General features: G+C 53.6%; 1 protein-coding gene across 1 annotated transcript; it reads right to left on the bottom strand.

Moving 5' to 3' along the window:
* Nucleotides 1-7,013: 7,013 nt before the first annotated feature.
* On the bottom strand, nucleotides 7,014-16,480 carry DRG2 (developmentally regulated GTP binding protein 2). Its single transcript, XM_067306210.1, has 13 exons — nucleotides 16,357-16,480; nucleotides 15,298-15,458; nucleotides 14,751-14,840; nucleotides 13,487-13,547; nucleotides 12,450-12,540; nucleotides 11,922-11,994; nucleotides 11,679-11,769; nucleotides 11,343-11,440; nucleotides 10,621-10,697; nucleotides 10,067-10,155; nucleotides 9,018-9,076; nucleotides 8,527-8,580; nucleotides 7,014-8,439 (listed from the first exon to the last, which is right to left on the bottom strand). The coding sequence occupies exons 1-13, from the start codon at nucleotides 16,418-16,420 to the stop codon at nucleotides 8,353-8,355; spliced, it is 1,095 nt and encodes a 364-aa protein (XP_067162311.1). The 5' UTR covers nucleotides 16,421-16,480; the 3' UTR covers nucleotides 7,014-8,352.
* Nucleotides 16,481-16,563: the final 83 nt, after the last annotated feature.

Genomic DNA, 16,563 nt, shown 5'->3' with positions numbered 1-16,563 from the left:
GGCTGATCCCAGCCCAGAGCTGCTTGCTTGCAGCGTTGCTCATCCTCCCCTGAGCGCTTCAGGCTCTGGGGCCAGCTCGGGAACTAGGATGTTGACGGTTTCACAAGGGCACAAGCATCATAACTGAGCGTGGCTGACCCAAAACCAGACCCTGTGATCTCCCCGCACCTCAGGGCGCTCTCTCGCCTGGGAAATTAGCCTCTTCCTCTTAACTCGGAGGAGGATGAAGCACAAAGACCCTGTTTGACGCCGCAAAGCCAGACCGAGGCACCAAGAGAGACGAGACAATTTTGTGGGTCCCCAGGCGCACACTGCCCCCAGCACTGGGATCACGGCCAAGGGGAGAACCGCAGAGGAGGAACCCGACGCCGCTAACCTGGAGCGGGACCGAGTCGCCTGGCCCTGCCGGGAAGGAGCGATGAGAAACGAGCTGGCCTGGCTCCCGCGGGCTGCATGGGTGATACACAACGGCGGGTGCACCCATACGTGTTGCATGCGGGTGCACTGTAGAGCCCGTGTAGGGCCAGCGCTGTAGGGGACGCGTGCGCGCATGCAGGGCACCACGCATGTCTGCACGTGGCTGTCGAGCGGGTCTGCACGTGCCGCATGTGCCGCACACGTGTGCCCCACGGCGGTGCCAGCGGTGCGTTCGCATGCACACGTGCCCAGCAGCAGGGTGACCACATCAAATGTTAACAGCAGGGTGACCGACCGCATCAAATGTTAATGCCAGGCCTGGATTCCCATGGCTGCAAATTCATGAAAGTTTAAGCAGAGGCGATGCGAATTTGCTGCCCATTTACAGGGGCTGGTGGTGAGCAGAGGTGGCATCTGCTCGACCCCTCATGGGGGATTTCAGGAGACCTACCGGATGATGATGAGGAGGAGGAGGAGGCGAGAGCTGTGAAGGCAGTGAGGCAAACCCAGCAACCAGCAGCATCCTCTGTACCAAAGCCCACCAGCCAGGACCGCCCAGGACCAGAAGAGTCCCTTGCAGAGCGAGGGCTGGGGTGGCCTGGCTGGCGTCAGCAGCTCACCACATCCGAGCCACCCATGGAGGAGAACTGCTGTGCGGCAGAGCCCCATCCCTCGCCAAGCTCCTGCCCTGGCCAAGCCCTGCAGAGCTCGGAGATTTTCGCAGGGGAGCTGTTCGCAGCAAGCAAGGGGGGGTCCCTGGGGTGGTGGGAAGCTCCTCTGGGTCCCAACCTCCATCCCACCACCCTGCATGGTCCCTAACTCCATCCCTACCACCCTGCGTGGTCCCTGCCTCCATCCCTGCCATCCTGCGTGGTCCCTACCTCCATCCCCGCCACGCCGTGTGGTCCCTACCTCCATCTTGCTGCCCTGCATGGAGCCAGTGAGTCAGGGCCGGCCAAGGAGCCTGGGAGGGAAGGACGGGGAAGGGCCGGGCAGGGACTGGCGGCGTTCTCCATGCCCTGCGGCACCGGCAAGGCTCCCCCCACCGTTGCCATGGCCGTACCCACGAGCGCCGCGGTGCCTGCCCGCGATAAGGGCTCTCCAAGAGGAAAGACCGAGATAGAGAGAGCAAGAGAGGGCGAGATAGAGCTCACGGCTTGGCCCCAACCCAGCTGGCTCAGCCCCACGCAGGCGCTGCCTCTTCTCAGCCCCCCCACCTCCCCGGGACCCTCTGCGTCCCCGGGACAGCCGGTCCCCTGCCCTACACCTACGGGTGCAGCGCCCAGCACCTGCCTTTGCCACGGCCACCCCGGCAGAGCCAGAGAAGGGGGCGCATGTGCCGATGCGCCTGGGGACAGTGGCAGGGCAGGAGCTGCTCGGGGACGCGGGTGATGCTGGGTGCCGCAGCGGGTACCCCGGGGAGCCGGGACGCGCCGCCTCGGCTCCGCAGGCCACGAAACCCGAGCTGCACAGCGCCTGCACCGCGCAGCTGTTTCCGGGGTCCTGGGCACGGCCGCATCCGGTGGAGGGACCGGGGAGGGAGCCGGGGGAGGCTCCAGCCCGGGGCAGCCTTGTCGGGTGCAATCCCGGCAGCGAAGACTCACTGGGGTGGCGATGGGGACCGGGGCTCTGGGAGAAGATGCCTGGAGCATCCATCAATCCTGAACAGCACCAGCCACGGGGTCAAGCTGGGAAAACCCTGCCCCGGTGCCCAGGCACCCTCGCCTCCTCGCCCTGGGAATACGGCCGGGGCAGCATCCCGCTGTCGGGGCTGCAGGGCACGAGGCTGAGCACGGAAATCGGACAGGCAAGGTGACGCCGGCGCGCAGAGACGAGGGAGACTTTGGCCACTCGGTTTTTGCTTCACCCGCCCTGCCCCGGCACGGCACGGCACGGCACGGCACGGCACGACGCGCGGCCGCCCCCACGGGGACTGTACCTTTTGGCTGCTGGCATCGGTGAGGCAGAGCTCCCAGGGAGCCGCACGGCGCCGGCAGCAGCTCCGCCGTCTCCAGCAGCGCTGTGCTTACCGGCCGGCCCCGTGTCCGCTTACAGCCTGTTTCCTGTTACAGCCGGAGCGCGGGCACCCGTGCCCGCCGGGATGCGCCAGCTCCGCGGGAGCTCTGCATGCCGGCACCCGCCCAGCGAGCCGGCCAGACGTTGCTCCGGCTGCATGCACCTTCGGATGCGTGATTTCTCAGGGCTGATGGAGCAGCAGGAGATGTGCCACCCCCCTTCCCCTAGTTTTGTATCGCTCGCATCCACTTCTAACGCCTACGTGCATGCAGAGCCGCCCCGTCGCAGCTCTCACCTCTCCAGCCGCGAGCTCCAGGGATGCCAGGGCCCTTGGCGCAGATCGGCCCCTTCCAGCATCGGGCTCTGCCTTTGCAGCAACGCGACGGCAGCACGGCCCTCCCGGCCCCCCCGGCATCAGCGGGTCTCTTCCTGCCACCCCGAGCACCCATCGCACGGCTGAACCGGCAGCTCCGGGTCCTGCGAGGGGCCCGAGGGAGGGCACTTGCCCCCAGCCCGGCCGCATCCCATCTCGGAGCCTCCTGCCTCCCACCGCATCCCAGCTCAGGCCCTGTGGCCGGGCCCCGGCAGAGCAGCACCCTGCGGGCTGGGGATTTTCTACGCCGCTGAGCCGTCTCCCCCGCCTCATCCGTGCCCCTCGGCAGAGCCGCCTGCACAGCGGGACGCGTCACCCTGCCCAGGCAGGGGAATTGCCAGCTTGCGCTCCAGCTGATTTCCTCCTGTCTTCCTCCCCAAACGGAGCCAGGGAAGAAGCAGGAGCGGCGGCACCCAAGCGATGCACGCTGCCTGCAGGCACAGCCATTCCCTGCCCACCGGCCGCCATCTGACAGTGAAACCTGCCCGCCAGGGAAGCGTTATCCAGGGGAGAGAGGTCGGAGCAGATGCTGCAGAGCAGAGACCGGCTGGGAGCGATGTGTCCCGGGATTAGCGCTAAGCCATCTGGCACACACTCGCAAACGCTGCCTCGCGGCCCCGGCCCAGCCACGGAGCCGTCTGGAAGCAGGTCGCAGCTGCGGACCATCATCATCCTGACCACGGAGCTGAGCCCAGGGGACCTGCAGATCTCAGCAGCATCAGCCGCTGGGCCGGGGAGGTCTCCTGGGGTAAAACATCTCGAAGGTAAAAGGAATTTGGGGAAGGGGTGATAGGAGACATGGGGCAGATGCTCATGGGGGAAGGATGGGGTCTCTGGGGAGGAAGGTGAGGAGCTCTGCTTTGAAAGGTGGCAGAAACGCTGCAGCTGTGGGGAAGGTGCAAGTTTGAAGGTGAGATGGGGGGTTAAAGACTGTGAGGAGCCGGGAAGGGGCAACCAGAGGCGAGAAAACACCATATGCCCTGATCCAGAGGAGCCGAGCCTTGCCCAGCACCGCCGTGTTAGCTGCAGGCTTCCTCCTTGCAGGCCAGCACCTCGCACAAGGTCTCTCCCCGGCATCTCGGCCAAGCCGTGGCGGCCTCTGCAATCCCGAGGAACGCGTCGCCTGGCTCAGGGACCCGCGGCCACTCACCTGGGGTAGCCTAGCTCGCCCGCATGGCGCCGGGCTGGCTCGGCACCGCCCGCAGCCCCCGGCTTTGTCGGCGTCACGCTCTCGGCCTCGCTGTCCTCCGGGGACCGTCGCTCCCCCGGCGCCCACAGGACCACGTTTGCCGCACGGCAGCTGCCGGCTGCTGCCGCCCGATGCATATTTGATGACTGCTATTATTCTCATCTCCACTCACGAGCGGAGAGACGGGAGCTAATCGTCCCCGTGCAGAGCCAGGGAATACCAGGGATGGAGCGGCTGGAGGGGCGAGGGGCAGCCAGCTCTGGCCCGGTCCCTTCCTCCCCGGGGATGCAGCTGGACGGTCCCGCAGCCCCTTCCCTCCCGGGGCGTAGAGCAGCATCACCTCCCAGGGGCACACAAACAGCTGGTGTGTGGCCCTGACCCACTCCTCCCCCCCAGCCAAAGCGGATTTAGGAAGAGAAATCACAAGGACACGGGGCCCCACGCACACGTCCCCCTCCAAAGGAGGGCAGCACTGGACAGGCTCTCCAGCCACCTCCGACCAGGCACAGAGAAGGGAGCTAGATGGAGGCATCAGCCCCCCTCATCTCGACAATCCGGGGTGCCCTCCCCACCTTGGGACGAGCAGGGCATTTCCCCGCTGCCACCTTCGGCCTGAGATCAGCAGGCCAAAGACCCTGCAAAAAGCTCCATCCCTCCCCCAGCACTGGGTCCCTGCTTCACGGGGCCAGGTCCGTCAGCCCGGAGCGAGCGCTGGTGGGATCGGGTCCGCGGCCTTTCACGCGCTGGGACACCGGGAGCGTCACGCTGCAGGCGCTGCCCAGCCCATGCTGGGAAAATCTCCACTCCCTTTTCCTTTCTCCCCCAGGGACGAGCCCCAGCTCAGCCTCCTCCCCGCGAACTGCATCCCTGCAGTAATGCGGTGGGTATTTATTATGCTGATTCCTCAGAAAGCGAGGGCTTAACTGCAAATTACAATCAATAGCCCCAATCCCCAAGGGGCGGGTTCATCATTTAACAGGCACAACCAGAGGAATTCAAAACTATTTGCCAGCCATAAATCCTCCTCTCGCCAGCCTCCCGAGCCAGCGCCGCACAATGCGTGATGTCTGGTTGGGGGTGACCCTTGTCAGCATTTGAAACAATTAAGCTGTCACTGCGGATCGTGACTCTTATATACAGCCCTGAGCAGCGCTTTAAGATGTCAGTGTGATGGGGTGAGGGAAGCTGGCTGAGGCAAGCCCGCAGCAGTAACCGTCTCTCATTGAATTAAATGAATGTATTTGGAGTCAGAGTCTCTTTTTATTACCTTGCAAACGATTCCTGACTAAATTAAATTATAAAAGGAGTGTTCAGCCAATCAAACCTGCTTGATTGCCTGGAACAGGCATTTTAAACAGAGCACGCCTTGGGCCGTCGCTATTTCCAGGACTAGATGGAGGGTAGCTGATGGACTGTGTCAAAGCCGATCCACTCCGCTTCACACCTGGAGTGTCACTCGGCAGCGACGCGCAGCTGCGCTCCACAAACAAAGCAGGCCCGGAGACAGGGCAGGAATCAGCGCGGCCCTTTGGGAGGTGGGCGCTGCGCTAATGAAACCAGAGCCGGCTGAAAGAGCACAGAAATGGCAGGGGGCCGCAATGCAGAACAGCCTGCAATCCAGCCAGGCTGCCGAGGGCGGATCTGCCTCCTAGGAAAGTCTGGTCCATCCAAGCCTTCCCTTCCGTGTCGGAAAAGGCAGCAGCCTGCTTCCTGGGGGGCCAAAACCACAGCTCCTGCCTGCTAGAGTCAGCTGCCCCCCCTCCTCCTCGATGGGAAAGAGCGCCTGCCTCCCCAGGAACGCTCAGCAAAGGGTCTCTGACCGCATCCCCCTCGCTGGCCCTCTCGCAGAGCTAACAAGGGGTCTGACCAATTCCCACCAGCCTCAGGAGGCAGCTCCAGGAGCTGAACCAGGCTCTGAAGCAGTACTAACGCTGGAGTAGATTTTCCCCTCTCAGTACCTCGCTTTCTCAGGATTCGGCGAGATCTTCAGTCAAACCTGCTCTTGCACTGAACTGCAGCGTTTGCAGCTTTTAATGTTAGCGGGTAGAGCACTTAGGGAAGCCGTCTGGAAGAACGAACACAGCGCGCAATTAAATGCACATATTTCCAGATACAGCTATAAACGTGCTTGCAAAAAAAAAGCTACTCTTGCTTAAAAAAAGAAGTTAGCTTCTTCTGATTTATCTGTTTTTACTCCTCCCCCATACCAAGTTTAATCACATATCAGTCCATTCCGAACAGGATAAGAAAATGCCCAATTTCTTAAACGAAGAATAAGGCTAATTAGATGGAGGTTTTAACAATGGCCCACTGGACTATTCAATTTGAAACCTGAGCACACTGAGAGGTAGGTACTAACTGACCAAGAACATGTATTAGAACGTAACACTTTGCATTTCAGATTCACACAGGCATCATCCGTTTCCCCAATTCCACACACTACCTGGTTTGAGGATGAAGCAGTTAGCAATTCCGGCCGTCTGTCTGTTATGCTGGGCCATTTGCAGGCTCCTCGGTTTGGAGTTAAAAGTCAAACTCAGGGACAAACCGAAACCAAAAGAACTCTTTGTGCGGGAAGCCCTGCCTGTGCAACCTTCACAGGAAATTCAAAGGGCAAGTTAATGTGCTGGAACAGCATCCCACCCAATTCACACAGAGAAGCTCCTGCTTTCTAAAGCCAGCTCAGGCATAATGCAGCTAATTTGGAGCTCATTCTCCGCTAGGTTCCACCACAGCCGGGATTTGCTCTTAATTCCAGCTGTGAGCAAAGCCAGGAACAACGAAGGGAAACTACAAAGTCACCTTCTTAGCTTGGGTATTGTGTATGCTATCTATTTAGCTCCCATCACACCTCATCTAGGTCCTTTCCAACCTCAGAGCACTCTCTCAGCCGCTTCACAACCTATTCCACCCTACAGCCTCTTGCAACAGCATCCGGGATTCCTAGTTGGCCAAGGTAAAAGAAGAGATTTATAAAACACATTGAACTATCTAACAGCTGCAGGTAGACATGTACAATTCACATGAAATAGCATCTTTTATTTTCTCAAATAAAATATTCCTTCCATTTCTGCTTGATCAGTTTGGGAAGGGTGGGGAGGAGCACAAAAGAGAGGCAAGGGGTCCTGCTTGGACAAGTCTGCTATCAGATTTGTCCTCGCAGTTAAGAATCCACATCAGACAACCCTTTTTCAATGAAAGAAAAAAATGCTATTGGCAGCTCTTGATCCCAGAAAAAAAGAGCTGTTCTCTATCAGGCACTCCGAACTGGTAAGCATCAATATTCAATGAAAAAGCATGATTAGAAAAATCCCAGAATTCTGATGAAAAATATCCATACAAGCAACATTATTTAACAGGGCTGGGGCGAAACCCATGGCATGGGATGGTACTTCAAGCTCAAACACTCAAAGAGCTATTACTGGAATTTAGGTGCATGACTGAGAAAGAAGCAGATCCCCAGCAATACTCTTGGGGGCTAACGGGCAGGACAAGAGCAAAGTAGGAAACTCCCAAGAAAATTTCTTGGACCAGCGATAAGCCAGAAGTAAATTCTCACTGCAGCCTATGGCTCTTTGATCGTACCCTGCTGCAGTTTGGCCAGGTCAATCACTCATTAGCAAGGTTTCATTTCTGACCTCTCTCGGTAGTACCAGTCGGACTGGATGTCCTGTAAACCTTACCGCAGAGCTAACACGAGGCACCGAGTGCCTGGTTTTAATATAATTGAGGTGGGATCACTATAAATTAGCTGAGGATCGTCTCAGATACAGAGACTAAAGTCGCCCACAGTGAAAGCTGTAGAGGCAACATGTCCAGCGAGCAGGAGAGGGAGAACTTTTTTTCCATTTCAGATATTTCCATTTCAAATGCTTAAATTAAATGAATAAACATGTAGCAAAGCATCAGTAACATTCCCCCAGTCCGGGTTTCCCTGTCCCAAAGCACCGGGCCAGATTTGCTCACACAAACCCATAAACTTCCCACCGGTTGAGCAAGCCACTGGTAGGTTAACAGATGGACACACGTGCAAACTCTGCTAGGGGCAGGCAGTTGCTGGCTCTAGGAGCTACGTCCTAGAAGAATGGGCTCCTTTTTTATTTAAGAGACATTACCTCGCTTGAAATGCTGCAAGATGGAAACCCATCTCCCCCATCCCCACCTGCGAGTAGAGTAGCCTCATCCTCTGCTTTTCTCTAAGGGAACGAGCTTCACAGAAGCTTTCTTGCTTTCTTGGCTGTGGAACATCTCCCTTCTTTTTTTTTTTTCTTTTTTGTTTTGTTTTGCTTTTATGTGGTCAGTTCCAAATCTAGTGATTAAGACAAGGCCAGGCACCAGCGAAGAGCAGCAAAGAGGGTTACTTCTTGACGATCTGAATGACATCTTCATGCTCCATCATATGAGTCAAGCCCACTCTTTGAGGACTGTATTTTGTGCTTGTCCCCTTTAAAGTAAAAGGGGGAGAGGGGTTAGGAGCAGACCTGTCAGAGGGGCATGAGGACAGGGATCTCGCTGGCTGTTATGCACTTACCCACACCAAGGCATATTTGAACTGGCTGGCTAATGATCTGTGAATGCGATGGCACTGCAAGACAGACAGACAGATTATTAGACAGTTTAGTGACGCTACTTTGCAAACAACTTGCTTAGTACCCAGGAACTAGAAGCAACTCAGATCCATGTCAGAAATTACAACAGCGACTTTAGGAGCCAGTTAACAACACTTTAAAGAATACAGAACAGAAATACAGGAATTACCAGTCACATAAATCCCCATTTACTACTTCCATGTGCTTTTTCACTGGCCTGCATTAAGTAACTTTTTTTTTCTTTCATTTATTACAAACATTAGCAGCTAGGAAAGAAACCTGAGGCAGATGAAACCAGTCAAGATAACAAAAGGAAAAGCCCAACAAAATATTGACATATCCCAACCTTTACAAAGCACAAATATATCACGCAGGCTCCAAGAGGAACCTGCCTTTTGCTGCCAAGTAAGTGTAAAAGATACAGAGAAATTACCACATGCTCCACAGAGGCCCCTTTCCGTAGAATAATGGCATCTGTGAAGTCTGGTCTCTCTATGGAAAAGCAGAAGACAGGAGAAAAAACAGCATTGGCTTTCCATCAAATCTGTTCTAACATGCCAACACCATCTCACATTACTTTGTGCTTACTACTCCCAAATTCCTCCTCCTGTTACACTGCCAGCAGCCTCCCAGCAGAACAGCTACACAGGTACTTGAAAGCACTGAACTGGTTCTGTAGACACTCTAGTACCCACAAGTGCAGTTGCCCATGTCACACAGTCGACTGCTTCCTCACAGTTCACCTGCTCCAACTCCATTCCAAATACTTGTCTTAAATGACAAGCAAAAAAGCCAGTCAAAACACACAGGCCTAAATTAAACAGAACTACTCTGGAGTTTTCTGTAAAATCCCCAAGGTTTCACAGCTTAACAAGCTCACAGATAATTCCTTATTCTCCTCACATCCATCCAGTTCAGAGTCACAGTCATTCACAACCAAACAGGAGAAAGGTCTTTGAAAGGGAACAAGTTATAGATGTGCCTTCACCACTGGGCAAAGCTGCAGGTGAGCTGTAAAGCAAAAGGAGGGTCAAAGGCACTGCTGAGCCTCAGGAGCCCAGCACGGGAATCACTAGACCTCCCACAGTAGGGACAAGAGACCTTTTCTGGGTAGCAATCACCTGAACTGTTCATCACAGAGTGTACATAATAGTTATTATAAGAGGGAAACCAAGAACTTGCAAACTTTATTTCCTTATGTTATTATCATGCAAAGCCTTATGAAAATTCAGCTCTTCTACTGTTAAGAGAGAACAAGAGGGCTGTAATGGGATACACGCAAGGCTGGGTCAGATGGAACAAAAGCATTTCCCAAGAGCTAACTCTCCCTGACCAGGCTTCAGTATGTAATTGCAGCATCTCCAAGACAGAAGAGAGCTCTGACAGCCAGGCATCCAAACACCTCTGGCAGCCTGCGTGTGCTTGGTGCCCAGCAGCCCCTTGTGCCTTTTCAAACCCTCAGTTCAGCTAATGCTCGCTTACGTCCTCGTTTCTTGGTGTAGATGCAGGTAAGTGCGAGGTATTCCCAGAGCTTCTCCAGCAAGTAATCCAGATTCAGTTTCATGCCACAGCTGCAAAACACCATGAATATCTCAGTGTTTACTGCTGCTGTGATTTAGAGATCCAGAAGAGCAAGGCGAAACATCTTATTAAAGCGCTAGGGAACAAGGGGAAAAGTGTCTAATGAGGTCAGTAGAGGAAAAACACAAGGTGAAATAAACAGAGCTTTCAGAGCGGAAAGCAGCTTTGAAGCAGCAAAGCCCCAGTCAGATATATCAGCACTTCTAAGGGAACAAGCTAGACTGGTTTATTCTGGCCTGCAGACAGTGTGAGGCAGCTAAGGCAGCCTGCCTCTCCACAGGAAGGCAGCCCTGAAAGCACTGCACAGCGGCCCTCTACTTCTCGCCCCAGCAGCCAGAGGCGGCCCAGGGAGAAGCCTCTCCTTGGAGGAAAAGCTGGAGAAAGGGGTGTGAAATGAACAACCAAACTCTCTGGGCCAGGGCCTAAAACAGCCTGACAGCCGCAAGTGCTCCTACCTGATTACAACACTGTGGGGCCTCCGAGCAAGACGATCCACCTCCTCCATAGATATCTGGTCAATCTTGTTATAAACCTAAGTCAAAGGAAAAACAACACATCCTTTAGGAAATCAATTCAGCAACACCACAAGGAAGTAAAATGTGTACATGCAAGTGCAACGAGGCAGTTCTGGCATTTGGTACAGAAACACAGGTCATACCAAACAGAGGGCAGGCCAAGGTTTTTAGCAGAACAATCTGCTAGGATTCAGGAACCTAAACATAAGTTTGGGCCTTCTATGGTTCTCCCTTTGCGATGACTTGTGACATATTCTCCAGCACCTTGGATTTCATGATAAACCCAGACACTATCAAACAGCATTGTTAAGTGAGTTCTGGCACATGGGATCATTCATGAAAAACCAAACGCAGAACTTGCAGCAGCACCTGTGTCACGCAAGCAAACCCGGTGCCACCCGTACACACAGCTTGCTGCTGCTCCTCAGCAATCAGCCACAAGAGGGCACAGGGAACGCACACACAGTACAGCTGCACACATAAAGCTAGTAAAAAGCTCTCTGTTGAGTAGTGTTTTCTACCTCTTTAACCCTCAAATGCTACTGCTTTAGGAACCAGGAAGGCCTACAGTTTACTTCAGCAAAGAATGGTCTTGCTCAAGATCAGTCAGTGCCAGGAGGTGCTTGGTGCTGTCATAGACAGACTATTTTTGAGATACTCACATAGAGGCACGGCATATAGACCCTGTTGCCTACAATCACATCGATGAACTCGTCAGGAGAACAGTCCTCTCTAAAGAGAACCTCAGCATTGAAGATTTCTGAGGTGAACATTGTCAAGGCCCAAACCCCAACACTGCTACAAGCCAACCGGCTGAGCTTGCTTGGTGCTGCTTGGAGGACTGGGAAACGGAACAAAGAAGGGAAAGACCCAGCCAGGCTTGCTCTTAACCCAGCAAGCACCAAAGAGTCACAGAAAGGCGTAGCCCCACAGCAGGTACCACTTGACTCATGAACTTGATCTGGAGCTCAGGGGTCTCTCCTTTCAGGAAAGGATACTATATTCATGGAGGATGAGCTGCACCAACTTTTCAGAGCACTGAGTCAACGTTACAGTCGAGTTGAAGGAGATGCCTCCACCCTTCTTCGGCTGCAGAAAGGCAATAAACCAACTTAAGAACAGTCTGCAAAATCCACAGCCCCCCTTCAGTCTGTCCAACATGAGGGGCAGCACAAAGTGATCTTGCTTTTGATTAGGCAGCCAGGCATAAGCTGTGGCTGCAGCACCTCAGGAAATCTCACCTTGAAATAGATATTTGGCTTGCTTTTGTTCAGCCGGATTCCTACAGACTCCAGTTCTTTCTCCAGCAGGGCCCTGCAGGGACAGTGCACATTAGTACCTGTTAAACTGAGCTCAGTCAGATGAGAGCCAGATGTTTCCTTTTTGACTATCATCTTTAGCCAAGTATTGACACAGCATTTCCACAAACTTGCACTGCAACATACAACCACAGCTAATGCAGGATAAAGTCTGCGGTGGAAATCTAGCATGACATCCTCATCTCTGAACAACCACCCTGCAGGAAGGATGCTTCAGCTGAGAAGCCTGAGCCAAAATTCCTAGAAAGCACTGTAAATGCTGTTCCCAGTTAGCCAGCATGCTTCTAATGAAGCACGATCTCCATCTCACACTCAAGAACTTAAATACCTATTCCCAAACATGCACAGCTCACATCCTTTCAGAGAGCTGGTGTGTTCTCTGGGCATATGGGAACCTTTGACCCTGGCCCTCCAACCCACAGTCCCATGGGCCCAGAAGCACATACTCACCTCTGCACTTCACCCTTTGTGGCATCCAGCATCATAATAACAACATCTGCCGTCCTGGCCACAGCTATCACCTGCCGACCTCTGCCCTTCCCTGACAAGAGAGGAGATGGCTGTATATCAGGGTAGGAAAACAGCTATGAGTTCTGTGACAGACAAGGGACTCCTGCCCCACACAGCTGCTTGGAAACAAGAAAAAAGATCCTGCAGTCCTGTACCGGCTGTAGTCAACTGTTGGGGGTATATGAGGGAGTATGTCTGGCCCGTTCATGTTCTCTTACGTGTAGCACAAGCCCAAACAAATACTCTTTGCTGCTGCTGCTCAACCAATTGTTACCCAGACTAGAGAGCGTAAAACTCTCTGTATAGCTGCACGGGTTGAGATGACGTCTCTGCCTGCAGGGCAGAACCCCCAGACACGTGCAATGGTAGAGTTCCAGGTGGTAGAGACAGGTTACCCAGAAGAGTGATGTGGGCCCAGGGCCCCCATGCAAAGAGGCTACACCTTCTGGTCAAAAAAGGAGAGAGCCCTTATTAACAAGGCCATATTCCTCCAAGGCGAGACCATTAGGAAATTTTCCTAAGTTTCATAAGGCTTCTTTTGACAAGACCAGCCAACGAGGTGATGAAGCAGAGGGACAAAGCTAACGTCTCTTCCCAAAATCAGGAGTCATGGGAGGACTGGCAGGAACTCAGAAAATCAGTCAAGAGAAGTTACTGTTTAGCTGTAATTTCCCCCTCCGCCTCTCTAGCGTCTTTCTTTAGATTTCCTCTGTACCAGAAAGCAGATGAGCAAGATAACACTCATACAGGAAGGTGAGAAGTGACTGGCTTGCTGTGGCTCCCACCTCCAGGAAAGCATCTTTCTGCTACATATAGAACCTTACGTGGGCTCAGGGATAAGAATCGTGCCTCACTTTCAAGATCAAGAACTCTGAAGTTTGGAAAGCCAATGCAGGAACTACTGGCCCAGCAAACCTGCTAACAGTATGCTATTGAGAGTAAATCCTTAAGCTGCACGAACACGGAGATCAGCCAACCTTGTGCTGCTCCTTCAATGATCCCAGGCAGATCCAAGAGCTGAATATTGGCTCCTTTGTACTGAAAAGGAAACAGAAGGATGGAAAGTTGAAAGTCTTTTGCAGGACCTCTAAACTGCCTTGAAAGCTCTAAGCAAGCACTAAGGTCCAAAGCCTGCAGACAGCGGAACCGAATGAACCCAACGGAGCAGGGCAAGTTTGCACAAAGCCCATGAATATATTTTGTTGAAACAATCTCCAGAGTATTTCCTATTAAACAGTTTTCAACAACTCTGGGTCATAGTGCAGAACATTAGGTTCTGACCTCCTAAAGTGTCAGATGATTGGGGTTTGACCAGGGAACCAGCACAGCACAAAAGTAGCATTATCCTGAGTTGGTGAAATGGAAAAGAAAGAAAATAAATCAAAAAAAACCATTTTTCTGGTCTAACACATAAAGCACTGTAACAAGCAATGCCACTGTCCCTTACTGGTTGGATCAGAACTATTCAGCTGTGTTGCAGGTCTTACAGCACCAGGAAATAATGGGAGACTCTTCTTCCTCAGAGTTGCAGGGTCATTTGCTTTCAAGCTACTGTTGGGGTGAAGCCCTAAGTAACTGTTTTAGCTAGCTGCTGGAGTCAAAGGTCACGTTTGAATGTGTTACAATATTTGCATTCATTTTAATACCAATAGGGTTCCTTTCATTAGTTAACTCTGCTTTCAATTCTGACCCAAAATTTCTCATTACTCTTGGATGTTTTTCAGTTTGATGCCCTTTATCATTTGCTTTACTGATGGATGCTCAGAGCACCACTAATAAAACTCCTCAAGGACAGGAGTAGTTGTATTTTCTTTCCAAATTGATTACAGTACAGATTGCCTCTTTTAAAGCTTCATTAAAAACAAATCTGTCAAGGTTTCCAGCCATCTGGTCAATGGCGCCAATAGTAGTTATAAAAAATTCAGTTGAGAATTGTCTTATTGCTCTGGTCAGTCTAACTGCAGTATCTGACATCCCAGTCAGGCAGTCAATCTTGAAGAGTTGTGTGGCCTATGGAAGTGCTAAATCAGCACTGCAGGTTGTAGAGGACCTGATACCGCAAACACTCAAGACCTCCTAAAGTTTAAAGCAGAAGTCAGCACAGATCTTTGGATATTACCGCGCTTCTAACTTCTGCTTCCCAGTGGCAGCACAAGTGTAACTGGTACAAACAGACACATTTACAAATTTGGGGTTCTTGCCACATTTAGCTTCTGCTAAAGGGAGGAGAATCCTACTTACCTCTATGACTCCTGGGATACACGTCAGGGTTGTGAACTCATAAGACGCAGCTTCACTGGCAGTTGAGGTCATTAAACTCAAAAACGTGGACTGAAATGCAAGATATCACCATCACTAGAGATACTCAAGCAATAGCACCGGCAAATGTTCAGCAAAACACGCAACACAAAAGTGTTTATCAGCGGCACTGAGAAGACACTGGTGGGCTTTTAACAGCTGCATTGTGGCTATTCTGGGCACAGGGATGAAAGTGGTAACATGGAACAGCCAGGACTTTCATTGAATGAAAGACTGTTTTCACCCTTTTCTTAGCAGTGCCGTGGCTGGACAGGACCAAGTTCCCACACAGCGGACAGTGCTCCACACAAGACAGAGCCCTTTTCCCTAGCTCTAACTTTCAGCTCTCAGTGCACAATAACTTTCTGCTCACTTGTGGCAAGAAAGTGAAATACAAAAAGACAACTGATGTTCAGAAAAACGCATTTGCGGTGATTGGTGACACCTGGAAAACGCACATGCTAGAGGATTAGCTCGGATACTCACTGACCTTACCCACAGAAGGAAAACCAATCAGTGCCACCCTGGCATCTCCAGATTTCATCACATCAAAGCCCTCTCCTTTAGCAGCAGAGGATTTGGAGGGTTCTAGTAACTGAGCTCTGTACTTCGCAAGCTTTGCCTTCAGCAGGCCGAGATGGTACTCAGTAGCTGGAATAGCACAAACGCAACAAGTGGTTAACAGAAAGTTGCTGCTAATTGACTTCTAGGAATAAGAGTCTTCACAAAAAGAAACACTATGGATCTCAGTCAGTGTTTTAGCTATCGCCATGCACACTAGTCTGCCCTCAGATAGTCGATAAACTTTTGAAATCTGCACCCCCAGGCCTTCCCCTGCAACACTTGTGCCACCCACCACCTCTTCTCCCCATAACCCCCCATACCATAGCCCCCAGACTGTCCCCTCAGCCCCCCATATCCCATCCCATATCTCAGCCTCCCCCATTCAGCCCCCCACACTCCAGCTCAGCCCCCCATATCCCTCCCCATACCCCAGCTCCCAAACTCCCCCGTTCAGTCCCCCCATACCCCAGTCCAGTCCCCCCATATCCCTCCCCATACCCCAGCTCCCAAACTCCCCCGTTCAGTCCCCCCATACCCCAGCCCAGTCCCCCCATATCCCTCCCCATACCCCAGCCCCCAAACTCCCCCGTTCAGTCCCCCCATACCCCAGCCCAGTCCCCCCATATCCCTCCCCATATCCCAGCCCCCAACCTCCCCCGTTCAGCCCCCCATACCCCAGCCCAGTCCCCCCTATATCCCACCCCATACCCCAGCCCCCAAACTCCCCCGTTCAGTCCCCCCATACCCCAGCCCAGTCCCCCCTATATCCCACCCCATACCCCAGCCCCAACCTCCCCCGTTCAGCCCCCCATACCCCAGCCCAGTCCCCCCTATATCCCACCCCATACCCCCTCCCAACCACCCCCGTCAGCCCCTCACGCCCCCAGTCACCTCATGCCCCACATCCCCCCATACCCTGAGCCGCCCCCTCCACCCCCAGGCCCCCCCCGAGCCCGTCCCTCAGGCCGCCGCGCCCGGCCCGGACCTTTGTTCTTCTGCGTGCGGGCGATCTCCTTCTCGATCTCGGAGATCTTCTCCAGGATGCCCATGGCGGGCGGCGCGGCCCGGCGCTGCCCGGCTCCCCGGCCCCGCGCGCCGCCCCGCCGGAAGCGCCGCCGGCCGGTCCGCCCGCCTCAAGCGTCCGGGCCGCCTCCCCCACGGGCGGGGCCGGCGCACCCGCCGCGCCGCTCCG

This window comes from Apteryx mantelli, chromosome 16, assembly GCF_036417845.1.
Source record: "Apteryx mantelli isolate bAptMan1 chromosome 16, bAptMan1.hap1, whole genome shotgun sequence".
NCBI classification, from domain to species: Eukaryota; Metazoa; Chordata; class Aves; order Apterygiformes; family Apterygidae; genus Apteryx; species Apteryx mantelli.
This window is presented reverse-complemented; position numbering and strand designations above follow the sequence as displayed.

Bases quoted from the DNA above. Each gene is read 5' to 3' on its own strand.
- DRG2 (XM_067306210.1), bottom strand. From the start codon at position 16,420: ATGGGCATCCTGGAGAAGATCTCCGAGATCGAGAAGGAGATCGCCCGC. The intron at 11,770-11,921 runs GTGAGATTTCCT...GCCTTTCTGCAG, and splicing joins AGCCAAATATCTATTTCAAG to CCGAAGAAGGGTGGAGGCAT. The intron at 9,077-10,066 runs GTAAGCGAGCAT...GCTTTTCCATAG, and splicing joins CTACACCAAGAAACGAGGAC to AGAGACCAGACTTCACAGAT.